This window comes from Mucor mucedo (assembly GCF_025094135.1).
Source record: "Mucor mucedo strain NRRL 3635 chromosome Unknown EV154scaffold_8, whole genome shotgun sequence".
Taxonomy (NCBI): Eukaryota; Fungi; Mucoromycota; class Mucoromycetes; order Mucorales; family Mucoraceae; genus Mucor; species Mucor mucedo.
Window position 1 is genome coordinate 230,339 of NW_026252292.1, and position 26,956 is coordinate 257,294.

At 37.7% G+C, this 26,956-nt stretch overlaps 10 protein-coding genes across 10 annotated transcripts; 6 read left to right on the plus strand and 4 right to left on the minus strand.

Annotated features, from left to right (window-relative positions):
• Positions 1-98: 98 nt before the first annotated feature.
• On the plus strand, positions 99-1,403 carry EV154DRAFT_593175 (uncharacterized protein; the record flags this gene model as incomplete). The annotated part of the gene is made up of 1 exon (XM_051606942.1): positions 99-1,403. One exon carries the CDS (start codon positions 99-101, stop codon positions 1,401-1,403), a length of 1,305 nt encoding a protein of 434 aa, XP_051462299.1.
• A 1,258-nt stretch (positions 1,404-2,661) lies between these two features.
• EV154DRAFT_494069 (helix-loop-helix DNA-binding domain-containing protein) lies at positions 2,662-4,781 on the plus strand. The gene is made up of 3 exons (XM_051599860.1): positions 2,662-3,425; positions 3,485-4,406; positions 4,465-4,781. The coding sequence occupies exons 1-3, from the start codon at positions 2,807-2,809 to the stop codon at positions 4,556-4,558; spliced, it is 1,635 nt and encodes a 544-aa protein (XP_051462300.1). The 5' UTR covers positions 2,662-2,806; the 3' UTR covers positions 4,559-4,781.
• A 41-nt stretch (positions 4,782-4,822) lies between these two features.
• EV154DRAFT_494071 (uncharacterized protein) lies at positions 4,823-6,224 on the plus strand. The gene is made up of 2 exons (XM_051599861.1): positions 4,823-5,193; positions 5,266-6,224. Exons 1-2 carry the CDS (start codon positions 5,100-5,102, stop codon positions 6,063-6,065), a joined length of 894 nt encoding a protein of 297 aa, XP_051462301.1. The 5' UTR covers positions 4,823-5,099; the 3' UTR covers positions 6,066-6,224.
• Positions 6,204-6,821, plus strand: EV154DRAFT_494074 (acyl carrier protein-like protein). The gene is made up of 2 exons (XM_051599862.1): positions 6,204-6,438; positions 6,550-6,821. The coding sequence occupies exons 1-2, from the start codon at positions 6,262-6,264 to the stop codon at positions 6,724-6,726; spliced, it is 354 nt and encodes a 117-aa protein (XP_051462302.1). The 5' UTR covers positions 6,204-6,261; the 3' UTR covers positions 6,727-6,821.
• Positions 6,822-6,855: 34 nt separating this feature from the next.
• EV154DRAFT_297996 (ADP-ribosylation factor-like protein 8B) lies at positions 6,856-7,980 on the plus strand. The gene is made up of 6 exons (XM_051594842.1): positions 6,856-7,038; positions 7,091-7,129; positions 7,195-7,224; positions 7,277-7,431; positions 7,487-7,648; positions 7,718-7,980. Exons 1-6 carry the CDS (start codon positions 6,985-6,987, stop codon positions 7,833-7,835), a joined length of 558 nt encoding a protein of 185 aa, XP_051462303.1. The 5' UTR covers positions 6,856-6,984; the 3' UTR covers positions 7,836-7,980.
• Positions 7,981-10,626: 2,646 nt separating this feature from the next.
• EV154DRAFT_558949 (uncharacterized protein) lies at positions 10,627-11,360 on the minus strand (the record flags this gene model as incomplete). Its single annotated transcript, XM_051605517.1, has 2 exons — positions 10,627-11,052; positions 11,124-11,360. The coding sequence occupies 2 exons, from the start codon at positions 11,358-11,360 to the stop codon at positions 10,627-10,629; spliced, it is 663 nt and encodes a 220-aa protein (XP_051462304.1).
• A 2,363-nt stretch (positions 11,361-13,723) lies between these two features.
• Positions 13,724-17,168, plus strand: EV154DRAFT_494085 (Metallo-peptidase family M12B Reprolysin-like-domain-containing protein). The gene is made up of 8 exons (XM_051599863.1): positions 13,724-14,296; positions 14,359-14,708; positions 14,807-15,122; positions 15,186-15,292; positions 15,350-15,397; positions 15,475-15,675; positions 15,745-15,886; positions 15,955-17,168. The coding sequence occupies exons 1-8, from the start codon at positions 13,869-13,871 to the stop codon at positions 16,940-16,942; spliced, it is 2,580 nt and encodes an 859-aa protein (XP_051462305.1). The 5' UTR covers positions 13,724-13,868; the 3' UTR covers positions 16,943-17,168.
• Positions 17,169-17,242: 74 nt separating this feature from the next.
• EV154DRAFT_598847 (uncharacterized protein) lies at positions 17,243-18,799 on the minus strand. The gene is made up of 5 exons (XM_051607075.1): positions 18,371-18,799; positions 18,150-18,184; positions 18,007-18,062; positions 17,749-17,798; positions 17,243-17,684 (listed from the first exon to the last, which is right to left on the minus strand). The coding sequence occupies exons 1-5, from the start codon at positions 18,611-18,613 to the stop codon at positions 17,265-17,267; spliced, it is 804 nt and encodes a 267-aa protein (XP_051462306.1). The 5' UTR covers positions 18,614-18,799; the 3' UTR covers positions 17,243-17,264.
• Positions 18,800-19,110: 311 nt separating this feature from the next.
• On the minus strand, positions 19,111-20,774 carry EV154DRAFT_494096 (uncharacterized protein). Its single transcript, XM_051599864.1, has 4 exons — positions 20,671-20,774; positions 20,490-20,615; positions 20,200-20,350; positions 19,111-20,137 (listed from the first exon to the last, which is right to left on the minus strand). Exons 1-4 carry the CDS (start codon positions 20,672-20,674, stop codon positions 19,138-19,140), a joined length of 1,281 nt encoding a protein of 426 aa, XP_051462307.1. The 5' UTR covers positions 20,675-20,774; the 3' UTR covers positions 19,111-19,137.
• A 21-nt stretch (positions 20,775-20,795) lies between these two features.
• On the minus strand, positions 20,796-25,656 carry EV154DRAFT_494099 (C2 domain-containing protein). Its single transcript, XM_051599865.1, has 12 exons — positions 25,145-25,656; positions 24,751-25,064; positions 24,375-24,677; positions 24,190-24,310; positions 23,806-24,118; positions 23,621-23,742; positions 23,144-23,554; positions 22,124-23,065; positions 21,871-22,049; positions 21,718-21,790; positions 21,138-21,657; positions 20,796-21,068 (listed from the first exon to the last, which is right to left on the minus strand). The coding sequence occupies exons 1-12, from the start codon at positions 25,620-25,622 to the stop codon at positions 20,852-20,854; spliced, it is 3,993 nt and encodes a 1,330-aa protein (XP_051462308.1). The 5' UTR covers positions 25,623-25,656; the 3' UTR covers positions 20,796-20,851.
• Positions 25,657-26,956: the final 1,300 nt, after the last annotated feature.

Sequence of the window (26,956 nt, forward strand, 5' to 3'; positions counted from 1 at the left end):
TTGCTTTTTACTTCAATTAAAAAAATTGATAAATAAAAAAATTGCGAGAGTTTCTTTTGGACCTCTTTTTACCATTGATGAACTATCAAAAAAATAAAATGTCCAACCAGACAGTGGAAGAAGAGATTGCAGAATCAGAAGAAAGAACGAAGCAATGTATTCGGCAATATGTTCAACTATCCATCGAAACAGAAGCTAATCGTCGAATTAAGACTTTAGTTAAAGAACCATATTATCAAAACAATAACCAAACTTCTGCTACCTCTTTCACCTCAGATCCTTTTGCCACATCGTCAAATATCTACGAAGATCAACAGGAACCAAACGAAGTCTGCCTTGACGGCTACATTGAATCTATAGCCACATTTGCTCTTCGTATGCGTAAAGAGTATCATAATCTTGCTGCTTGTAGTAAATCAGATGTCTCTCTTGGATTAAATTCTATCCTAGACATCGATTCTCTTCCTATTGGTTTCGAGGAAGAAAGCGAGCAGCTCAACGCTTCTAAAAGATACAAGATCAATAAATATGATCAACTTTTGGAGCCTTTGAAAGCTATCGGTAGTATATACGATAGTGAAAAAAATGATTTTGAAAACTGGACAAATATACACAAAGAAGTCAGGAAATATATCTTAAATACTCACAATGATATTCGCTTCTGTGCTGACTTGTTCATTCGGATCTTAGACGTCATCTTATATCATTCTCCTCTCGTTGAAGGTGAAATCCGTTATTCCAAATGGGATCATGTAGTCAGGTTCTGGGGTGCTGTTATGGAGAGTTTGTTTAGATACACGGAGCTAGGTTTAACACGGGATGATGCTTACTTGACCATATCAGACATGTTTTTAAAAAAGACATGCATTGAAGAAAGAAAAGAGAATACCTTCGACTATCTGGGTCCTTTCGAAGAGGAATACCAAAATCATACCTTTATAAGGCACTTTAGTAGAAGATCCAAAGTACTACTGAAGAGCAAGTCTGCTATCGACAACTTCTTACAAAATGGGTGCTTAATTTATTCAGTAGATTCGCTCCAATTTAAAAGTTTTGAACTTAACATCATCAATACGACTCTTGCTGATCCAGGTGTCTATACAGGTTCCACCTTCTACAAAATACAGATTAAGAAGTCTCTTTGTGATTTTGGTGAATATATCACTCTGGCATCTCAATTGCTCTGTTTTCGTGATAGATGTATTGAAATCTATAAACAATATGAAACTCATTTAAAAAGCAAGCGTACCAGCGATGTCTCCGGTAAGAGAAGTTGCCAGGATTCACCAAATAATGATCTGATCTACAGGAAAAGTCTGATTTGTGAAAGCTGGTATCCACCTCGTACATCTAGTACTCCACCTCCACCTCCACCTGACAAACTGTTTGGCCGTGCTTGGTAAAAATAGCATCATTAAAATGAATAAAGACAGATTGATTTATATTGCACACAAATACTTTTTTGAGCTCAATAGTGTGAAAAGAAGTTAGAATATACATCTGCCTTATGATTAAAGCTTATGGCATATGAAATTGTCCATGACTATGTTAAATCTTATATTTACCCAGCAGGCTGTACTGAGTTTTAAAATAACGGCACGAATTGAATTGGGAAGGATGGCGCGTTTAATTGAAAATTGCAATCTATCTCATACCGTTTTAGAAGAGAAGATAGATATGCGTGGGCTAATAAACAAAAATTGTAGTGGTAATTAAATCGCTTTATATAAAAAGAAAGTAGCGACAGAAAAATGAAACGCCAATGTGTGATTTGAAAGAAGGGTGCATTGACACACCCTTTTTCGTGACTCTAAAAAAAAAGCTTAATTTATTTTGACTTGATTACACCCGCAACGTATTACTACGGGGTTTTGAACCCATTCAATTAGTCATTCATATGAAACGCCTTTTCCTCGTGTAAAAATGCATAAAATGTATACAAAGAGCGAAGCTAACCAAATAAAAGAGCTCGTCCCTGGTCGACAACACTGGAACCTTGTATGGATTTAAGACCTCAAAGCTGTAATGGTGACAACAGAAAAGTCAAATTACGCATTTAACTTTTATTAATCATGGACATAAGAACTACAAGGCTACCTACTTTTTTTTTTCATTAAATGAATTCATTTGTGGGCTTAGATTTTTACAATGGCGCAACAATTGGTAATTTGATCTCCCTTGTGACTTATTTAACCGAATTGCTGGTTTCTAAAAAAAATGTATACACAAGAGATTTTGAAGCGAACTGAGGGAATTTTTTTAGCATTGTGTATCATGCGACTGTTTCACTAATGATGTGGTTGATAATTACGGCTTTACGATGTCATAATAAACGAGATAACATATATATATATAAATCCAGACCCTGTGTAACTGAGGTTCAAATGATTTGTTTACAGAAAAGGGCATACTCTATTTTCAGCCAATAATAATGAATTGGGTTTAGTCAAACGATATCGTAATTCAATTAACCTGAATTGCTCATATTAAAAAATTATGTATATGCAAAAATCATGTATTTTTTTTTCTCGGTCGAAAATCGTATAATCCAATGCGCGATTGTGTAATACAAAACTGTTTCTGGTAATCATGAAAAACATCAATTTTTTTTTTAAACTGTAAAAAAAAAAAAAAAATTATCAAAAAAGTGGCATGTTTCTTTTGAAAATTCAAAATAACGAATGATCATTGTATAATTTTTTTTTTATAACTTTATTTTTATTTTGATTTTGCAAGCCTTCCTTTTTTTAATATATATATTTCTTTTTCCCCCCTTCTACAATTCAAATAGAAAAGATCTTAAAGAATGGGAGAAGAAGAAATTGGAGATTTGGATTTTGACACATATTTTAATGTTACATCAAACGCTCAACGTCAGCAACAATTGATGTACAATCATCATTTGCAACAACAACAAGCCTTAAATACGCAAAGAAATCGCTATCCTTCTCAATCTTACTTTCCTTCTCAACCTCAACCCTCTTATGAAATGATGACTTGGTATGTCAATCCATCGTCATCGCAACAGGATCACTCACCCGTATATTCGGAGAGTCGCCCTGAGTACATGTACGCACCAACAACTACCACTGCCACCACCAGCACAGACCAATTTAACTCCGCTCATCCCCAAATCCATCCTTCAGCCAATGAACAGAATTATATGGTTAATAGTGGCGACATTATTTACAACTTGTCAGATCAAACAGAAAATCTTTTATTTCCTACCCGTGTCCATCCTAATGAGACTGGTTTAATTACGCCCATTTCACCCGTGGATTTGATCCCTCCACCCGTCAGTGTAACAACCCACCTTCAACCTTCTTCTGAATCCAATTCACCAGGATCTACCGCTTCCTCACCCGATAATGTCACTCTTTCCGCAAACTCCTTTCCTGTTACGAATTCCGAACAATCGAACGGAGGTAAAATTTTATAAATTATAAGAACAAAAAAAAAGATATTAAAAGACAATGTTATTTAGATTGCCATGAAACTCGTCACTGGCGCAAACCAAAAAGCACGGATTCTACTACAGCTCGCAATAATGCCCATTCTGATATTGTAGAAGCTGCTGTTGCGGCCGTCAACTCTTCTCGAAAGCCCATTATAAGCGGCAAACAATTTAAAAAGGTGGCCCATAATGCCATTGAACGTCGATATCGTAAAAATATCAATGAACGTATTCTGGACCTAAAAAACGTGGTACCTGCACTTTACAAGAAACCCACAACAAGAGGAGAGCATAAGAGCAGCAACGAGGAGTTTGAAGACTCTTCTGATGACGCAGCAGAAAAGACCGAGCATGAAATTGTCGATGGTGTGGAAGTTGCCAAGAAACTAAACAAGGCAACGATTCTTCATAAAGCCACGGAATACATCCATCATTTAAAACACACCAATGATTTAGCTGAGAGAGAGAACCGCGTGCTCTTGCAGATCTTGGCTCAAGTCCCAGGAGGAGCTGAAGTACTGGCTGAATTTCAGATTCAAAAATTAGGTCACCAACAAGCTGAGCAAGATCGCCTGATTGCACAACGTAAAGAATCTTTGGACCATGAAAAAATTGAACACCAGCGTATGCTTCGAGAACGTGCCGCCCAACGTGCTGCGCTAGCTGAATTAGTACCCAAACCTGAGCGTAAACCTTATCCTCGCAGAGTCAAAAGAACACCTATTGTCCCTGCACCGCCTAAAGAAAAATCGCCGGTCGCTGCCATATCAGACAATAATAAACCCATCTTGGCCATGTTCTTAGGTGTAGCTCTGGTATCTCCTTTATCATTTAACAAAAATACTACTCAGCATAACAGACATCAGCACACATCGCATCATTCCCAACAAGCTAAAGTTCACTTTATTCAAAACGATATCCTTCTTGACCATCATCATCATCAGCATAATCGGTAAGTGCTTTTTTAATTTTATATATCGAATCATGGGTCAATAACACTTCCTTTTCAGATACCACAATTTAGTAGGCTTATTTGCTGTCTTGTGTATCTTTATATGTCTATTATTTTCATTCAAGATATTCAAACATGCTAGAAAAGTTTGAATACATTCTTCCTCCTCTCCCTTAATTATTTAGCTCTTTTAACAGTAAGTATCATACATAACATATTGTTAACATATACATTCCTTTCCTATAACCCCAATATATGCCTCCCCACCACCACCACCAGATGTTTATTTAATTCGCCTTCAGTGTTGGTGAACTAGAGAAAACAAAAACTTGTACTTTTATAATAAAAAATATCCTAAGCTTAAGCATCTTAAAATAGACTCAGATTTGTGATTTAACTGCTAGGCATGTTGAAGCGTCTCAATAAAAGTCCTAGAATGTTATGCAGTCTATCAAAAGTATCAACAGCGGCAAACATACAATTACAAAGCCAGCCAATTTTTGCGATTATTTCTTTCCTTTTACACACATAAAAAAAAAAATGAATTCTTGGGCACAAGAAAAGGTAAATTAATAAACATGAATCAACTAATGGTCCATTGTTTTACCATTATTTTCTCTCTCTCTTTCTCAGTCTGAACTTTTAGAGACAGAGCCCTCCATCTATTCAGATTATGAAACCACACAAGTCTCGATGGAATGCCACATTCCCGAATCCAACATCGGTTACCAATTACTGCAAAAAATGGGTTGGACTGCAGGTAGAGGGTTGGGATCCAGAGGACAAGGTAAGCTTCTATTGTTCTCTCTCTCGTTTTTTTTATGTCTATTGCCTGACTGACAACGATCACCCTTTGTAGGAAGAGTGGACCCGATTCGTATCGAATTAAAAGACGACGCTCTTGGTGTCGGTAAAGCTCGCGAATTCGACACAAACCATATCGAAAGCACCTCCAAAAGAAAAGCACTGGACAGTGAAAAGCAAATGGATGAATCCGAAATACAACGGACAGAACGAGAATACAGAGCCGAAAAGAAACAGGCCATCGAAAAGGAGTTACAGCAGGTCAAACGCGTCTTTTACTGTGAATTATGCGATAAACAGTACAAGAAAGTAAGCGAGTATGACCAGCATCTTCAGAGTTACGATCACCATCATAAAAAGAGGTTCAAGGATATGAAGGAAACCGCGAGAAATTCCATCATGAATCAGTCTGAACGAGAAAAGAAACTGGCGAGAGAAAGAAAACGCGAGGAAAAGGAATTGAAGCGTATGCAAGAAGCCATGCAAAAGAAGTTGGGTCAACCAGATCAGCCTGTGACTAAGCCTTCTATTCCTACAACCACAACTGCACCTAATAGTGTGCCATCCAATGGTAATGGTGGATGGGCTAGCACAACAGGTGGGTGGGGTCAGCCTGTCACCGTTCCCGTGGCTACAAAAACACAAGTGCCTCAGCCATCTGCCGTGCTTCAACCATCCACAGTGCTTCATTCATCCACAGTAACTCAGTCATCTACAATGCCTCATTCATCCACAGTGCATCAGTCATCTACAGTGACCCAAGCACCAGCAGCATCTCCTGCGGTACAAGCGCCCAAGAAACTAGCGTTTGGATTGAAGAAGAATGTATTTCAGTTTGGCATGAAAAAGAAATGAGTGTAAGGATGTACGCGCGCTAATAAAATTCGCGACATAGGATATGCGCGCGCGGGCCACGAAAAATCAATTGATTTTAGTGGCTTATAGTTCAAATCTCCCCCTTCCCCTGGTCCTTTGGAAATAAACACCCCGCCATTTTTTTTTCTTTTCTCTCTTTTTTTCCGTAACCCTAATTTAATTAATTAAAAGAAGAATGTTCCGTCCTACTGCTCTTCTCAATGCTGCCTCTAAGGCTGCTACCTTCAGAATGGCTCCTCGTGCCGCACCTGTTGCCTGTCGTTTCTATTCTTCTGCTGGTTTAGGTCAAGCAGATATTGAATCTCGTGTTTTAGATATTTTGAGAGGTTTCGATAAAGTTGATGCCAACAAGGTAAAAATCATTTAAAGAGAGCATACGCGCGTGTCTATGGAGGGAAGAGAAAGAGAATGCGTGTGTGTGTGTACATTGTGGGAAATGTCAGGATTACTAAACAATGTTTAGATTGCTCTTGATTCTCATTTCGTGAAAGACCTTGGACTCGATAGTTTAGATACCGTTGAAGTCGTTATGGCTATTGAAGAGGAATTCTCGGTCGAAATTCCTGATAAGGAAGCTGATGATATCAAGACTGCCAAACAAGCTGTTGAATACATCAGTCACCGTGCTGATGCTCACTAAAAAAAAAGCTCTTTATAAATAAACAATATATACATACACTTTCTCAACATGCACTTACGCACACACACACACACACACACACACAAGCGCACACATACACACAAAGTTGAAGAAAATCATGTGACGTAATTTTTTTTTTTTTTTTTTTTTTTTGTAAAAATTGGCTGCATTCAAAGCATTTATTGAGTTGCCCCCCTTTTATTTATTTTTTATTGTTTCTTTCTTTTCTTTATACACATTTATACATTTATTTCCGTCATGGCTGGCCTTATACAGTGGTTATTAGATTGGTTAAGAAGCTTGTTCTTCAAGGTAGAAGCCAGCATTGTGACATCATCTTCTATACTAATAGTACCCTCTCTAGACTGAAATGGAGTTAACTCTAGTGGGCTTACAAAATTCGGTTTGTATTTTCTTTGTATCCGCAATAGTTTTTGATACTAAGACCCACTCTGTTTCTTAATCTAGGGCAAAACAACGCTCGTAAACGTCATTGCAGTATGTCTACAACCTTGCTAACTTTATTTGTGTGCTGACTTTTTATCATTAGTCTGGACAGTTCATTGAAGATGCTATTCCAACAGTCGGCTTCAATATGAGAAAGGTTACAAAAGGTAATGTGACAATGAAGTTATGGGATATTGGAGGTCAACCACGTTTCCGAAGTATGTGGGAAAGATATTGTCGAGGCGTCAATGCCATTGTGTAAGTTAAGCACCAAACAAAGATGTACTTTTGCCATTCTCATCTTGTTTACTAGTTTTGTTGTGGATGCTGCAGATCGTGACAAGTTGCAAGCTGCAAATACAGAGCTGAAAAACTTATTGGAAAAACCCCAACTTGTTAATATTCCAGTACTTGTGCTAGGAAACAAAAATGATTTGCCTGAAGCATTAACAGCTGAAGAGCTGATCGAAGCATTGTAAGCTGCTTATCTCATTCCTTTTATCTTTCCTTTGTATTCATCTCTCTCTCTCTCTCTCTCTTTTAGACATCTTAAATCCATTACGAATAGAGAAGTATCTTGTTATTCCATTTCAGCAAAGAATCAAGTCAATATCGATGTCACATTACAATGGCTTATTAAAAAAGGAAAAGGGCAAAAGTAATCTTTTTTGAATCACAAATTAAAAAATACCCCCTTCAACAAATCCCCCTCATACACACACACACACACACATTAAAAGGCCGATGGACAAACACATTTTTGTTTAATGAATTACATAAGGATCCCATGCCTTTTTTTTATATATTATATGTACAATGTCATAACATTATCTAAACGATGCATTGTAAAAAAGTTCTATTTTATTCGGTAGCGTGTGCTTTCATCATTTAGAAAACCCTTCCATGCTTTTATTCTGGCATATTTCTGCATTAAAAAAACATCCAGTCTAAAAAACATAACCAACAGAGCAAGAGATTTCACAATAGATACACGCACTCGGGGATAGATCTAGAAAAAATTGTCTGATGCGATGACAAAGACGCACCACCCTACTTGGGGGAGTACCCTGATCCGGATCACAAATAAGTCCCGGCATGTGGTTTTTAACAATCAGATATGCTGCTGCTGTAATGGATTCAGTACTATACTGAGCCTTTTGGTAAAACAAACAAATCAAATATTCATTCAAATAAGTGTAACAAATAAACAATAAACATGTATAAACAGAAGACTCCATAAATGGTAACCATCGTCTGAATAAAATGGATTGCGTTGTATTGCAACGGGCGTGTTACACACACACACACACACACACTTACTAAAAAAGCTTTGTCTTCTATGATCCCTATTTTTAAGGGACACAAATTCACCGTGTGGCATAAAAGTGTAATCTTAAAAGTTTTCAATCACATCATTTTGGATGTACAGTCTTTACAAATCATGTTTCAGCATTGTCAAATAATTACTAAATCTCTCTGATAAACAACCAAAATACAAAGGTCTATCTATTGTAGTACGCAGCCATTTCTTGTTTGGGTTGACATTGTTTGCTTAGTTAATCAATTATCTCATCCTGACGTAAACTGGTCCTTGTTTATAAATAAAAAGAGGAAAAACATTTCACGATGCTACTGCACAATACCTGAAAAGGCCGACACACAATCTGGGCTTTAGTTTAATATTTACCGCTAATTGTCTTGATGCTAATTATATTTGAGCAGTTCGAGCATTATTCATTGGTGCTTACTTGGTTACTAAACTTCTCTGAATATGTTCCAGGTAATTTAAAAACTATTGCTGATGTTAGTTACCGTTGTTTACGCTGGCTCTAGCAAAAATATTGAACTTCAATATCACTGCTGGGTAGTCTCATACAGGGAGACGCCAGGCAACATTTCCGTTACGAGGCTTATCTTTCAAGCAAAGATTTCTCTAAAAACAGCTATAAAAGACCCCGGATCTGCTGGTCTAGACATTTACATGCCTCTTAGTTCTATCACTCATAAGGGTTTAACGTTTTGGATAGTAAAAAAATCTCTGACAACGAATCACTGGTAAACAAACTTATCATTTAATTTACCTTAGTGAACATGTTGATTACGTATACCTAAACAATTGTACCAAATCATCTGCAACAATTGTATGTTGGGCAACTTAAGTTGATATCAATTAAAACACTAACACCCGAAAAATGCAAAGATTTAAAAAGATTTTGATTTTTGAAGAAGCATATTTTCTGCTTTACTGAAAGTAGCCGAAAAAATGCATTTACCAATGTGTCATCTATATGCTAGCTTGCAAGTTCATTTCATCATATATATATATTCAACATCCTTTTGATTTGATTGGCCTAAAACTTTATTCGTGTACCTATAAATAAAAAAATTTGTTTTATGTTTTTCTGTCTTTAATTACTTCATTATAAACAATACAAAATGGACATTAATGACTTCGATTTGACACCTAGCTACCCCCAAAGCGGTAGCTCTGAAATGAATTTCCGTATGCATCAAGTTCAACAAAGAACTGCACAACTGGCTGAACGGTTGGATCGACAACAAACACAAAGGTGCCAGCGCGTCTGCCACGTCCACGTCAGCCTCCACGTCTATTTCTACGACCGCGTCCAGGACCACGTACGTTGCTGGGGGCGTTGTTATTAGCTTCGGTATTGTTCATAGTAAGGTAAGTGATAAAATGAATTTGACAAATTAAAAGGAAAGAAAAAGGAAAATAAAAAACACTGGATTTAAAGCCGTTTGTTATTTTATCATTTTCTTTTCAAGTAAACAGTTTTGAAAACAAGATCACTTTGATCATGTTTTCATTTGATACCTTATATGTATATGTATTGTTTTGCCCAAATTTAGCTCTACATTTCAGACACTTTTTTCACTATTTTTGTATAAAAAATGGGCTATTTATTTTCGGTTCCTACTCTGCGTGTCAACCAGCTGCCCTAGGAAAGATGCAATGGCAATAGCAGGTTAGCTGCATCCACTGGAGATACCAGCTCAGCAGATGAGCTTGGGAGCTACTATGAATTGGGAGTGCTGGTGGTGACTTTTAGATATGAGATTTAAAAGTTGAGAGTGAGCACCAAATCAAGTTATTATGTTTGATAACGCCTTTATATGGATATTAAAAAAGAAGGTTTTACGAAAGTAATTATACGGCTTGAACTTTTTACGTCAAATCAAGTATAGAGATGTGAATTCAATAAAATTGATATAAGATTTAAAGTATTGTTTGAAGAATCTAGTAAATTATAAGAAGGTTTCTTTGGATAGATGTTTTCTTTGTAATCAAGATAATCAAAATTGGTATGTGGGAACTTAAATTCGACTGGTTGAAGTATGTATGTTTCTTTTGACAGAGTTTTACTACACAAGATCGAAGATTATACTGAATGTTTCTTTTGACAGAGGTTTTCTAGTGTTTATAATTTAAGTTTATGGAGTAAGGTCTTTATAGCGACTGGTTAAAGTATGTATGTTTATTTTGACAACACGGTTATTCCAAAAAAACGAGATACATTCTAAAAGCTCGGTTACCTCGCCATTGACATTTTCATCCAAGGAAGTCCAGGTAAACCCCGTGCTAAACGTGTCACCAAAATACGCTACAAGGAAGTGCTTGCACAGGGTTCGCGTGTTGGGGTAGGCCCTTTCAGATTTATCGGCTAAAACTCTATTGTCCCAACTTTGCGACAGGCCTGCCAAGTAAGTTTTCATTGTTTCAGTATACGCAGCTGTTTTTCTTTCAGTATTCAAGTTGATGTTTCTTGAGCCAAAGGGGATCATTAGAACATCTGTTCTACCAACCAGATTATTGCCCCTATAGTACTTAATGATCTTTAACATTTGTTCTTGAAGGGCCTCTTCGTACCATGACGCAAAATATTAGTATCAAAAGTCTATCACAAAACCGAGAACTATAGTTACCTTACGATCCAATCAACAGATCGATACATGGAACGGACGTTGTCTGAATGCATACCCTTGAAAGAACCACTGAAATCCGTAGAGATATTACAGCGCGAATCGTTCATGGATTTTTGGATCTTGTCAAAGCTCGCAGGGGAAATAAGGAAAGGGTACTTGGATTCTCCACCAACAATTTTGAAACGGGCATTGTACCTTGGAGAGAGGAGATCAAAGCAGAGTTTGCTGACATTCGAGAACATCGCAAAAGAAGAAATCAATTCCCAAGAAGGTATTTAATTGAGCAAAAGGACTTGGTTTTTTAATGCCATAAGTGTTATCAGCGTTGGGCTTTGGGTGTAAGATGTAAGTACAAAGTAGACGGGAATATAAAACGCGGGAACTTACGACTAACAAGGATTCCTTACTTCCGGTAGGAGTATTCCTTTGAATAAAGTACATGCCACGGAATAGTCTATCAATATACTTGTCTTACGTACTGGTGAGGTATCTGATGAGGAAATGTCAAAACTGGGAAAATGGGTGACAATGTTCTTTGATAAAAAAGAAAAACTAAAGTTTTGTAGTGTGACTACCTCTACTGAAATAAAGCACCAACCCTTGTAGTGATCGATACGTACAAAACTTACAGATCAATTTCGATAAAGACTTCAAGTTCGAAGGCATCATATAAAATTATGTTGAACTATCATGGGATTGAATTAACTTCTCGAAAGTTCGAATTTGTGTCCGGCTTAGGATGAAATGTTCTACGAATTTTGGCAAAATCGTTCAAGAATTTAAATGCGAAATTGTCTCCGGGTTACGTATTTGGGCAAAAAAAAAATATCTTCATCGAAATTGATCTGTAAAGTCTGTATAAAAGTTAAGATGTTTAAGGGAGGTGCGTGGGTGGGGGGTTGGGACCTCTTCGTCCCAAGAATACGGCCCATAACATTTAGAATTGAAGTGTTACCATCTGAAAAAGCAATATTCTTTTTTTTTATTTTTTTTTATATATCTAAGGGAATGCAAAGATACACGGCCATTCCTGGACAACACTCTCTTCTTTTGAGTGGTAATTGTGTATCCTTTTTTCTTCTTCTTCTTTTTTGACATTATCTTTATTAAATGAATCCGAGTTATAAAGGGAGGGGGGTTATACTTAATAAATGATTGTTTTTTCTCAATAAAGAATTTATAATAAATGAACTTTTAGCTAATATAATACACTATGATGTTTATGAACGTGTTCCTTTTTAACATCCAATATAAAAATATAACGACTGTCAATATAGCTGTTACTTTGTCTCCTCGTATATTAGCTTGATGGGTAAGAAGAAGTATTTCTGCTCAAGAAAAGACAATGGGTATCAGTTGAAGTTTCTGATGGCGTATATCACATACATGACATCTTGAAGACGTTCCGACGAAGCAATTATGGCAGGTCCTTTCTTTAATCAAGTATCTCATATCCACTGGATAGCATTATTTGTTTTTTTTTAAAAAAAAATTAATCATTCTTTCCTATAGTTATAATAATTGATGCAAATTGTAATATCGACTCTTGGGTAGTAAGCAAGGGATTCACTAGTTTATGAACACTAATTACTGCCTTTTTTCGACTCGAAGCAAGAGTCTGAATACAATGCTATAGAAGCTATAAAAAAAAACTCTTCTTATTTATCAGGTATTACTGAAATTTATAAAGCTTGCTATTGACGGCCTCAAGAAAGGGAATTTTCTTATAATGGTATAGGTAGTTGCTTTTTACGTATCCACGATAATCCCTGTTTTTAAACCCAATGGAAGAACACAGGGTTAAACCCCTATGAAAAATCTTATAAACCAGTTACTGTCCCAAAAAATTCCGAGACAAAGTGTACCTTAAACAATTATAGGATAAATGGCTACGGGGATTACGGAGCAGCCACACTCCTGGTTACTCAGAGTTTTCCTTCCTAGTGATATGTCATTACCGGTCAAAATTAATGGTTGCTAAGAAGGGAACACCTAGTTTTGGATTGTAAAACGAAGAAAAGAAAATCTCGAATGTTTCAAAAAGTAATTAAGCATGTCCAGAAAAAGAAAGCTTACGGTTTAAAAGAGAGAGAGAGACTTGGCATTTTCCTAGAATTCAGAATCCCGGAAAAGGGTTGTGTTACACTGCTGAGAAATACCGAAAAAAAAAAGAGTGATGGCAAATAAGGATTCAAATTTACAAATGTAGTGTAACAAAGCCTAACAAAATACTCAGCCACATCCCAAAGGCAGCAGGGATGTATCGTCACCGTTTTGTCGAAAAGGGATGCCAAGGATCGAACACAATTACTATCTACGATTGACTATTTTATCGTTGATCTATAACGAGATGGTGTCTACTGTACTCTTCTATTGTACTCTGGAGATGACTACTCAAGTATAACACAAATAAATCATGCATTTGAGTCTCTGACTTGATACAATCCAGTCTATTTATTGACGGGATAATGCGCCAAACAATCAAAAAAAAAAAAAAAATGCTTGTGTCACAAGCACTGGTAACGTTCCTGGTTCATTCAGAATTTCGTATCTTGTTCGGAGTGAAATATAAATAGCTTTTTTCTTTTTTCTTTCTAGCCTTTCCCTTTTCTCCTTTTTACTATCTTTTTTTTTTCTTGTCCTAAATGAAATTTATTTGCAAGACATTCTATTTGCTTGCGTTTATATTTTCTTTTGTAAAATGTGAGTTATTGTTTATACATTAAAAAAGGTCCAAAAAAGACTTATACATGTGTATAGGTCACAGTGTCAATAGTAAACAATTGTTATGGGTCGAGCCAGTTAGCACCGTCAAACTCGATATCGCAGCACGGTCAGACCAGTTCTTCGCCAAAAGAGAAATATCAGAAAATAGTCATTACCAACCCAATGTACGCTCATTGGCTCATGATGACTCTCTTCGACTAACTGTCAATGCATTCAACAAAACCATGTATTTACATTTAACTCCTAACCAAGACTTGTTCCACCCCAACGCCGTCTTTCACCAAGACGGAAAGTCTACGCCTATCAAGGCATCCGATTACCGTGTCTATCGTGGTTATGTCATTGATGATATCTATTCTCAACACTGGTGGATTTCTGGATTAGGGGAGGATATGGAGAATCAACCCGGTGTTCTTGGTTGGGCCAGAATTATAGTCCGAAATGATATAAGGTTTCTTTTTTTTACTTAATGAATTATAATAATGTTTAATAACTAATTATTAATAATATTAGACATAATTTGGACCATCCCATGTTTGAAGGAACTTTTAGTATTTACGGTGATACGCATCATGTCAAACTCACAGAAAATTACCAACGAACGAAACGATCGGACGATGCCGAATTACAATCGACCGATGGTGTTCATATGGTTGTTTACCGTGATTCCAACACAGTCGAAAAGAGTAATGGAGGAGGTAGCTGTGGCTTTGATCAATTACAACATTCACCCTTTGATAAAAAAACCTTTCATAATCCGCTCGAGATTGTGGATCACCAGAAAAGGACCAATTTCGGCACAATTCATACCGGTAATACGCTATCCAAACGAGTGGAACAAGGTTGTCCTGCTACCAAAAAGAGTAAGTAAAAACTAAACTTAAATGACCTACTCAAGTCTTTTTCAGAAAAGGAGAGTTCACCCACCCCCTTATATTTAAATTACTTATGAATTATTTAGTTTTGTATATGGGTGCTGCTGCTGATTGTACCTATGTCAAGCATTACCAATCAACTGATAATGCTCGTATGCAAATCATTAACAATTGGAATTCCGTCAGTTCTGTTTATTCTTCCTCTTTTAATGTTGCTCTCGGTTTAATTAATATCACCATCATGGACTCTGCCTGTCCCACCACCCCGAGTACAGCTACTGCATGGAACCAACAGTGTTCTACTGCTTATTCGATCACCAGCAGACTCAGTGATTTCAGTAAATGGAGAGGTTCAATTGGAGATGATGGCGCTGGTCTCTGGCATTTGATGACCAATTGCGCGTAAGTTCTATTTCTCGCTGGGAATGAAAAAAAAAAGTTATTAACATTTCATTATATAAAAAGTACAGGTGCAGAAGTTGGAATTGCTTGGATGTCAACCGTCTGTACTACAGGCGTGAAAAATTCCAACACAGATGGATACACCTCGGGTACTGGTGTATCGTCTATCAGTAAGTTATCTTATTTTGTGTTTATTAGCTGAGTATTCATTGTTCCTCTCTCAATAGTCCGCGATGAATGGAAAGTAGTAGCTCATGAAATTGGACATAATTTTGGTAAAAATTTTTTTTCACACGCACTCTCTTGCATTATATTTTTTTACTCAGCCCAATTTTTTATAAAAAAAATACAGGCGCAATGCATGATTGTAATTCACAAACATGTCCTTGTTCTGGTGCATCTTGCCAATGTTGTCCTCTCAGTGATACCACGTGTGACGCTGGTGGAAGATATTTCATGAATCCTGTCAGTAATGCTTCCTCTGACGCATTCAGTCCTTGTAGTATCAAATCTATCTGTACAGCCATGCCACAACATTTATCATGTTTAGAAGGTAAATTCCCTCGCTAATACTTTTGTAACAAAAAAAAAAGGCAACATAAGGCTTATGAACCCATCATAGATCCTGGATCAAGAAATGTCACTACCTTAAAGATGTGCGGTAACGGTATTAAAGAAGACGGTGAAGATTGCGATACCGGTGGTCAAGACAGTGCTTGTTGTAATCCTACCACTTGTAAATTCAAAACGGGTGCTGTTTGCGAGTAATGTTGTTACCCTAATATAGTAAAATGCGGATATTCTAACCCAGCCATCTTTTACCCTTTTTTAGTGATTTCAACGATCTTTGCTGTACCGGATGTCAATTAAGACCAGCCAATTACACCTGCCGTGCTGCTTCTACGGAGTGTGATCTTGCTGAAGTCTGCTCTGGTACTTCGGGTGACTGTCCTGTGGACAAATACAAGGATGATTTAACCAGTTGCAGTAACGGTAATAAGTGTGCATCCGGTCAATGTACTTCACGTGATGCTCAATGTGTTGCGCGTGGTGTCTCTATGAACATGAAGAAGGCGTGTAGTAGTCAAAGCGGATGCGAAGTAACGTGTCAAGATCCTAGATCATCCATGTCATGTACCGTCTTCCCAGGTTACTTTGTCGATGGTACACCTTGTGGTGTTGGAAGTGTGTGTAAATCAGGCCAATGTAATTCGGATAACGCAGGTAACGTCATCTTAGATTGGATCAACAACCATAAGCAAATTGTCATTCCTGTGGCTATTGTGGTTGGCTTATTCTTCTTGTTCTGTTTGTTCCGTTGTTGCTGTTACGGTGGACGAAGTGGATACAATAACATGTCCAAGACGACGTACATCATTCCTGCTCAACAACAAGGCTATCAAGGTCAATATAACGGACAGGTACCCTATTATCCTCCTCCTCCCGGTCCTGGTCATCAACAACCCTACTACTCACCTCCTCCTAATAATGGCTGGGTAGATCCTGCACAATACAATGGAGCAAATTACGGCCCTCGTCAACCACTTCCTGTGTATACGCAAAATGATCCTCATACCGCGACACAAGAATCTTATGAATTGAATAATGCGAATAATTGGAATCGTGGTGGTGCTGGTCATACTACACCTGTGCCTTCCTCACCTTCTCCAGGATATCAAGCACCCGCTTCACCTATACCTGGTCATGGACAGACACCTGCATACGGACAAATGCCATCCCCTTCACCCGTCAACGCTTATCCTCCTCCACCTCCTCATGGTACTTCAAATAATAGACCCTATCATGAAGGTGTTATTTAAGTGGAATTTAACCTCACTTTAGTATAAATGTACATTTTCTTTTTTATCCCCCTTCCCCCACCCCTCCCCTTTTTTTATTGTATACTATATTTTTTTAAATACATGTCAAGATATCCTATTTATACAAATAAATTCGTTAGATCGTAATCACCTTCTTTTCAATGTGTATTTAGCTACCGCACTCACACAACAATATATTATGTCATAATTAGATATATCACACTAGTGCGTATCTACAATAGAGCCACCAACATTAAAAAACCCCCACACCGACAAAAAAAAAAAGAAAAAAAAAAAATTAAAACCCATCATAAAGCAGCTTTTATTGTTTAATCCCATGTTTGCTGAGTTCTAGTTGCTCAAGATATTCCACCTTTTTGATTATTACTTCTAACCTTTTTGTCACATTTCCCAACCCATCTGCTATTCTTTCGTTGCTCTCTATCATTTTTTTTATCTGATCAATTTCTTCACGGCTGTAGTGTTCCAAGTTGTCTAATGAGCGTTCAGCACCTTTGTTAGATTCAGGACCCGGTTGTAAGCAAGCCGCCGCTCTATCACTAATGACTTCTCTGTTCTCAAGGTATGGAGAATCCATCTGATTTACATCGGTGTGGTAACCCACTGGAAGCTTTCCTCTTATTGAAGCTACTGCCATCGCATCTTGCTCTATTTTTTTCTCCAAAAGAGCATCCGCTTCAGCTCTTTTCGTCCTCTTCGTCCATTTCTTTCTGCGATCCATCTACAATAAAAAATCCATCAATTCATGGTATCCCTAGAAGATCTAAAAAATTGTAACCGCTTACCATTTGCTTTAATATCATGACATCGCCCTCAAAACTGCTATTTCTATTCCCTAACATTTGATGGTGTTGCAGCCAATCTAAATTGACTTGGTGTTACACAGGATAGGATCTTTCCTATAAATACGCCCCTTTTTTTCTTAATAAATATTCCTCCAGTTTTATCTTAACTAAAAATCTAGTTTCTTAATAATTTGTAATTGACTCCTTTGTGTTTCCCTCAACTTTCATACTTCTTGTTTATCTTAAGTTTATACTTACATATAACAATTAACTCAAAGTTCATATTTTCACACTCGACTCGAATCTCTTTATTACTACAACCGTACATAAGATATTGTTTTTAATAACATAATTACTTTTCTTTTTAATCTTGGCAATTCGTTTATATTTATATTACTTACGCCCTCTTAAAATCATCGTTGATTATCTTCTTATCCTAAAAACTTTATATTATAAGATTTCTTAAGTTGACTACTTCCAGTCTGGTGCTCACTTTCATAACTACTTTATTATTAACCTCAGTGTTAATAACCTATATCCACCCTATCCTTTAAGAACTATTACCAGTGTCTTAACAATGGTCTAACTGTTTCTCGCTGACCTGTTTGATCAATTGGTTTACCTTGAGCTGAAAGGTATTCCAGCTACAAAGTTTCGCTACATGCGCATCTGTCTTGTTCACTCTTCTCATCACATTTTGTTTGGCTTTGGATACCTCAAGCTTCCCTTTATCAAAAGGATGGTAGATAATCATCGAGTCGATAAGAACAGCAAGTCTTTTCTCTGTCCAGACTCCGTAGTTTTTGCTGGGTTGCGTGGCGTTCGAGTCGTTGTTGTTGTTGTTGTTGTTGTTGTTGCTAGTCATTTTTCATTTGTTTTGTTTTAAAAAGATTAGTGGTTGTTACTTTTTGAAAAGAGAGAGAGAGAGAGAGAGAGAGAGAGAGAGCAGAGACAAAAGAGAGAGTGTTTTAGATATGAGCGATTTAACAATTAGCCTAAAAAATCGGGCCCATCCATGACGAAATGTAATAGCATTAGTTTACGCCCGGAGATATAAACTCAAACTTTTTCCTTTTATGAATTGATAGCTGAAGCACTCTTGTTCATGCTCTTCACAGAAATAAAAATTATTAATAAAAGCAAGTGCACCAAAACGAATAGACTTCAAAAAGAAAAAAAAAGAAAAGGTATAATTGACATAAAGAATGCTCATACCTTACTAGAATTCAAAACATCTAGTGACAAGAGAAACGGATACTTTGTATTGCCACTGACAAAGAGTTGAAAGCACAATCTCAAACATACAATAACAGGACATACAACAACAACAACAACAACAACAACAACAACAACAACAACAAAAAAATGCAAGTGAAAAAAGAAAGAAAATCATTTTTTATTGGTGGCGGCAACAGTAGCAGCAGTAGTAGGAGGTCTGGGAGAGATGGTGTGATGATGATGGTGATGCAAAAGACCGAATTTCCTCTGAAATTTGGATAATTCTCGGGTGACACGATCCAATATTTGTACAGAAGATTCGTCTTGTTTGACTGGTATAAAAGGTATAGGCGTGGATGGACTTGACGGACACGTGTAATCATCAGCCAGGAGGGGTACAGTGGAAGCACTACTAAGGGAAGAGGAAGAAGAACACGATAAGGATCTCTGTCGCATCATCAAGCACTCCTCTTCTTCTACTTCTGCTTCTGTCGAAGGCTTTTCCACCTGTAATTTGGATACACAATCCAATATTTGTTTGGCTCGTTTATTCATTTCGTAAAAAGTCATTTTTGAATTGGGGTATTTGATTTTGGCGGGTGGAGAGGATTCACGGGTGGGTTTACCGTCTGTGGCATTCCAGTAAGGAGAATGGGTAGTGATTTCATCCATCATTAACAACGGACACGAATTGGATTTAGGTTGATGGTTCTGTTTAGGTGAAGGAGAGAAGGAAGTAGCTCGCTTCGCTTTCTTTTTCTGTTGTTGTTGTTGTTGTTGTTGTTGCTGTGGTTCTTCCTCACATGTTGTTTTTGTTGTTGTTATTGTTGTTGTGATTATTGCTGCTGCTGCTGTTGCTGCTGTTGCTGCTGTGGATGAGGACGATGATGCCGCTGTTGCAGTCGTACGTCGTGACCTTGTTGTACGTTCTTCTATCACAAATAAAGATTCCATTTCTTCGACCGTAGTCGATACGGGTGACTCCTGCAATGCCCTTGGAGATAATGCATTGGTTATAACAGTGTCCAGCAAGATAAGTTCAGTGGTTGGACTACTGGTGCTTGTCTTTCTCTTTTTGCTGGGCGGTTTGATGATTTCGGAGTTTGTTCCAATAATAGCACTAGTTGCATCTATTAACCAAGGTGTGGTAGTATTGTATAATCGTTTTGATCTAACATAGTATTTAGTCAAACTATTTATTCTCACAGGATGAAAAAAAAAGGGAATAGTTACCGTCCAGAAGGTGTTTTAATGAGTTGATGATTCTCGGGTTGACACTGATCACAATAATAATGGTCTGGTAATTTCTCTTGGATCAATCCTATGCACTCACAATGTTGCCAGACTTCACATTTATCACACTGCACCATTAATCCAGAGTTATCTAATAAATAAAAATGCACGGTTAATGCATCTCCTCATCCTTTTTTTTTTTTTTGTGTGTGAAAATAATTAAAAAAAAAAAAAGTGCCCGGGTTAAAGGGAAGAAAGAGAGAGAGATAAAAAAAAAGAAAGAAATTTACGTGCTTCACCACAGATACATCGAGTAACAGAGCCAGCATCTGAACTCTCTTCTGAGGAAGATTCGGTGACGTTTTGAGTTAGTTTACTCTTCTTTGGTCCTGGCTTTCTACTTCTACGTGTGGGTGCTAAAATACTGATTAATAAAAAAGAACAGCCTTGACATTGCATGTCTTGTCTTACTCATGGTGAATAAAAGGGGGGTATATGAGTTCTGTTCTGTCCCAAAATAATAAAAATATATTTAAATATATAAAATAGAAAGCGTTAAAACAAGAGAAACAAAGAAAAGAGGGTCAACAAGTAGATTTTTTTTTTTTTAATGTCATAAGGACTTATTTTTTATTTTTAAAAAACCGCCTTTTTATTGATAGTCCAACTTGACATGGATTTGACCGCTTCCTTCTGGTTCTAAAGGCAACCACTTGTCTAACGAGTTTACCAACGGTGGTCGAATTAGATCCCATAAAGAACTTGTCCATAACCCAAGATCAGTAGAATGGAATGTGTGTGCATCCTTGACTCGAATCTCCAGATCGATCTCTTGTCCAGACATGACTTCGTGTGAAAAACTCTCATCCCTATAAAACGATAAAGTCAGCCCCTTTTCTTCTTTTGCAAGTATTATTTTTTTTTCATAAAAAGCTTACCAGCTAGGACTGGCCGTCTTTTTGAGCTTTCTTGTTTTCAAGACATGCTGGTTGCCAAGATGAACTGAAACCTGTGGATGAAGTTTATCCGCCTGGCCTGGTAACCCTCTCGCCTCGATAATGCGTACAGTGAGCACACCTTTTACCGGTAATTCTTGTTTAGTTGGTGGTGGCGGTTGTTCTGTAGATCTCACAGAAGATGCGATATCCGACACTTTTGATTGGATGCTTCTGACACTAAATTTGTTATTCTCTCCCGATACCGATGATGGTGATGATGAGGTATCTTTTGGGGGCAGACTCCAGTTAAATGCAGTCGTACCCATTTTAGTGGTCATTTTACGAGTGGTTCCCATAAATGTGGTATGTGTTCTTCTGTGTTGCAATAACTGGGGTTCCCATTTGAGTCTGACTCGTACAGTCGAACCCATGACTCCTTCCACGCCATCCAGGGGTATGTCGCATTCCTGGGCCATGAAACTCTCTACCATATCGCCTCTCAGTGTAAGCCCACCCGAACCTTTTTTTTTGTTTTTGTCATTTAGCATATTTTCTTTTTCTTTTTTTTTTTTTGACTTACCGAGCGGAACGTCTCCGGTAATTTTGTTCCAGTCAAATACTTCTATTCTAAAACTGGCTGTAACACGAGACATCTAAATGGGGGGTAGGGGGCGCGTAAATTTCATCTTATAGGAAGCTGTCAAAATGCAAAAAAAAAAAAAGAAACACTTACGATGGGAACATCAAATTTTTCATCTTTCCACACTGGATTAAGACTCTTTTTGATAACACCACTCTTGTGGACAAGTTCACCATTAATCACAAATTTCACAAATGGATCACTTGTACCCGATTTATCCACAGGTTTTAAATGTTTGGCATTGAGTAAAGTGACAGTTAAATTACCTTGATCTACAGATAAAAATGTACAGCTCAAAAATTTAATTCTTTTTTTTTTCTTACCCTTCTCTCATACTCATACTTACTTTCAAGGCTTTCATCAGGATTGACTTTATAGTTTAACAAAGGTACATAGGAAAAGCTAAGTCGAATCTTGGCAGATCCTCCTACTGGATTAATCAAGTTATACCATTCTCCTTCATCTTCTCCCTCTTCCTCCTGTCCATTCATCTCTCTCGCTCTCTTTTGAATCTTGCGAATGATCCGTTCACTACTTTCATACCAATAAGCTAAACGTTCATCATCCTTATCCGTTGTCTTTACAGGCTTGACTTCAATTGCCACACGCGAAAATCCTGCATCCTTGATAAACGCATCCGATGTCTCATTGATGGCCAAAATTCGACCCTTGACCTGATTCGTCTTGTGTTGCGCACTGAGAGAATCCACCATCAATTGACAATAGCAATCGTACACTTGGGATGCCTTAATCTCATGGATCTTGACTGTGAGTACACCCGTACTATAAGAAGAAAGGTCAACTAAATCATCGGGTGTGTATCGAATAGGCACATGATGAAGATCATAGAGTGGTTTGACTTCAGACTCGGGCAAAGCCATGGTAGGATAGAACTCGGCTGAATACTTGAGATGACCCTTTTGAATATTGCCTGTGGAGAGAGGTGCTGAAACGTCCCATTTGGGGACTGCAGCCTCATACCAGACAGTATCACCGTCTTTCTTTTGCAGAACAACGTCCTTTAAATGAAGCATGGTGGATCCCAAAGATTTATCCTTGGATCCAGAACTCCAGTCCATCACTTCCAAAACAAGATCTTCATGCATAGAGTGCACGGGCACATAATGATATTCTCCCCATTCGGGACAATCGGTGTTATCCAGAACCTCGGTCTTTGCACGGATTTGTTGACGACTCGATTTGATGCGAACATAAGGGTCTTGTTTATTGCTGCCTACAAGTCCCACAGCTGACCAAATAGAGAATCGAATGACACCAATGGGAGGAGCTATGATGATGATGATAGAGTTCATGCATGAGAGTTCAATTAAATAATAAAAAAAAAGATGATGAACACACAACTTACTATAAATACCAACACCACCCATCTTGGCTAAACCGTCCATGACCACGGGTTTCCATTGCACACTAAGTTTTAAACGTGCACTTGTATTTTGTCCCTTCTTTTTCAAGGTCCACCAGTATTCATTTTCTTCTTGATCACGCATGATGTCGACGAGGTATCCATCCCATGCTCCCAAAGAAGCATCGCCCGCAAAATTAATCCGGTCTGTCACCCCCACACGAAGAAAGACCTCAGTTCGATCCAATACAAGGATCTCGAAGGATCGTTCAAATTTAGGATTTGGGGTGCGCTTAAATGTCGGTGTCTCGAAACGATCAATGCCGTTGATTTTAATGGTGGCAAAGGGGTTCATTTTGTTGTTAGGACCAAGATTTTTACATTCGTGGATGGTCACACGAAGCACACCAGAGTCTAGATACAGTTTATCATGATTAAGCTTTTTTACTTTTATTAATTTATTTACCCGAGAGAACTTACTGGAAGGTGCGGCTTCAATAACTGTGCCATCTTCATTCTTGATAGGTTTAGACACAGGAAAGTATTTCATGTCTGCTAGCAAATTGGTAATAAATTTACCATGACGTTGCATTGGTAACTCTCTAAAGTGCGAAAAACACAGTTACAAACTGGCACCATGTGAAAGGGGGAAAAAAATCACTTACAAATCATCCAACTCCATGTCATCATCATACTTCATGTCCTTTAAATCAAAATGGGCTCTTGCCAAACGTTTGCCGGACTTTTTAGTATGGTTGGTAGTACGAAGTTCCATTGTCAGAATCGAATTTAAATTGTTGAGCAAGATAAATCTTGTTTCGTTCCAGTGCGGTGTATGTGAATTTTCGCAAATGGCGGTCTTTTCAAGCTCTTGAGCTTCATCTAAATAGAATCGAATGAATGTGTTGAGATTGGTGTCGGATGATTTGATTTGCGTGCAGGAATGAACGGTGATAGCCAGCACTCCATTCGCCTGATCTTTTTTTTTTTTATTATTAAAAGAGGAAATGGTTAGATCTCACCGGGATGATGTATAAGAAAGAACTTACTGATATCCATTTCACCAGAAAAGAACTTTTCCATATCAAACGAAAATACATTAGGATAGTAGAGCATGGGCCCCAAGATGGCATGTGCTTGATCCCTAACAAAACTCTGAAGCCCGGGGATCTAAAATATCCATCATGGGAATTTAGCACATTTTAGATAGACCTAACTTCTTTACATAGCTTACGTTATTCACATCAAATCCAAAGGTTTCACCTCCCAGAGGTTTAAGGACATAGTCAAATTTAGGTTTCTCCATAAAACAAGCTTCGATAATCTTGACATGAGGCATTTTACTCATGAACTGTATTTTGACACGCATGCGTCCCTGAAAACTCATATCTTCCACAAGCACGGGAAAAGCAGTGCCTACGAATCCTTTGCCAAGTCGAATGTTTAGCACCACTTTGGGACTCACTTGCGAATCCAATTGATCTTGAGTCATGCCGTACGGATCATTTGGCGTAAAAGAAACAGACCAATCCATGCACTACATTCCTCATGGGGTTAACTTTGTATATATAAAAACTGATATATATATATATATAATGGAGTCTATTTACCACGGTGTCTGGGCCTACATTGGTGAAAGATTTTACACTGTCGACACGGAATGCCTTGGATCCCAGTGTAAAGGTAGTCAATCGTACTGAATCCAGAAATCCGGGTAAATAATCCACGAGATAGGTATCGATGTTATCAATCACATAAGCGCTCAAGACAGGTTCAAAGATCAACCAAAATTTACCGACAAAGTTGTTTAGCCATTCCACTCGTTCAAAATCTGATGATTCTAATGCGATATGTGCAAATTCCCGCTTGATATCATCCGTCGCATTAACGGATAATCGGCTCAAGCTCAGTTTATAATAGGATCCTAATTTAATTATAAAAAAAAAAGTTGGATATTCTGTCATTGCCGTGTGCTATTTTTGATCATTTCTTTTTTTTTTTTACCTACAAACAAGAGACAACATACAAGAATACCCATGCTACCATTCCATTTGGCCATGACCCAAAACCCAACACCCACAATAAAAATGACACCATAATCCTGCCAATTTTCATGCCACAATACAATGACTTCATCCGACTTTTTCTTTTCGGTAGCAGCAATATGCAACGACCCGCCTGGATTGATGGCGTCAGAGAAGGCAGTCCAACCAATGCGCGCATCGTCCCTTAAAGGATGACTGACGCGATATCCTGCAATGGTATGAACTACAGGTCGATTCACCGACCGCTTTTTTTCAAGTGTTACTGGCTTTCGTTGCGCTGCTTCGATCGCTTGCTTGATTTTGTCCGCATCGCTACTGCCTAATTCCGTCGCAAACCCATCTTGATGTCGTCCAAGGTTCCGAAGATCAGGTACAAAGTCCTTTAGTGTTTGTGCTTGCAGAAGTTGACCTTCTGTAAACGAATCATTATTCTCCATGTTCTCAAGGAATACTGAAGAAAAGAAGAAAAAGGAATAATTATTTATTATGCCCTTTTTTTTTTTTAATCGCCTCTATTTTTTTTTTTATTTTTATTTTTTATTTTGGTATACAGTTCAAGCGTGTAACACCTAAAATTGACATCCAACAATAAAAACTTGTCAGATTCTTGTTACGCTAAAAAAAACATGCACCATAACCGGATTATTAAACGTATGCATTCTTGCACTGATAAAGAAAACATAGCAGTCAATCCCAGCTGTATAACAGTGAGATCTAAAAAGGTGGGGTATTACTGATGGGTATACTTTTTAATGTTTTAAATGAGACTTACAGAAAAAGAAAGAAAAAAAGGACACGGAATTCACTGACAAATTATACCTTTACTATCATTGAGAGATATAAATTTCAAAAACCTGAACTCGCTAATCATGAATAAAAAAAAAATCGTAACAAGACTCCATGTAAACTCTCACGGAAAGGCACTTTTATTATGATGTATTATAATGAAGCTGTTTGTAGTGCTCGTTATTTATTTAGGTCTGTCGCACTGGCATAATGTTTTTGTGACTTGTGGTAATTCAACTCCTGAGAATGACTATGTATACCACTTACAGCAATCCCAGCGAAGACCGGCAAGCCAGTAGGGTCACGCTCATTTACAGTGCAAACCCTGCCATTTACATCTTTCCATCCAGTGAATGGACTGAACCCAAGAACCCAACCTCGGATAAAGAAAGACTAACCGTGGCAAAAATTGCAATGTATCTTTTTCATGTAAAAAAAGAGGTAATACGTATTGTTTCTTGAAAAATCAAAGTCATCATAAACTGACTTTTTTACAATATCTATTACGTTCATTTAAAAAAAAAAAGATTTTTTTTTTTGTAAAAACTTGGCGCACACCAAATTTAGCAAAGCATTACGTCACAAAAAAAAAGTACCAGCAAAGATACACAACAGTCACAGCACAAAAAAACTATAAAAAGTCAACTTTTTCAAATTTTTAAAATTCATCCTTTTCTGTCCTCTGTGACGGAATTCCCCTGTCCCCTGTGGCAGCCTTCCCCTGTCCCCTGTGGCAGCCTTCCCCTGTCCCCTGTGGCAGCCTTCCCCTGTCCCCTGTGGCAGCCTTCCCCTGTCCCCTGTGGCAGCCTTCCCCTGTCCCCTGTGGCAGCCTTCCCCTGTCCCCTGCGGCAGCCTTCCCCTGTCCCCTGTGACAGCCTTTTTTTTTAACACAACTTATATTTAAAAGAAAATGACAAATATACTACGTAAATGATCAAACAAAAAAGAATATTTTTTTTCGTGAATTAAAAGTAGCCATCATTAG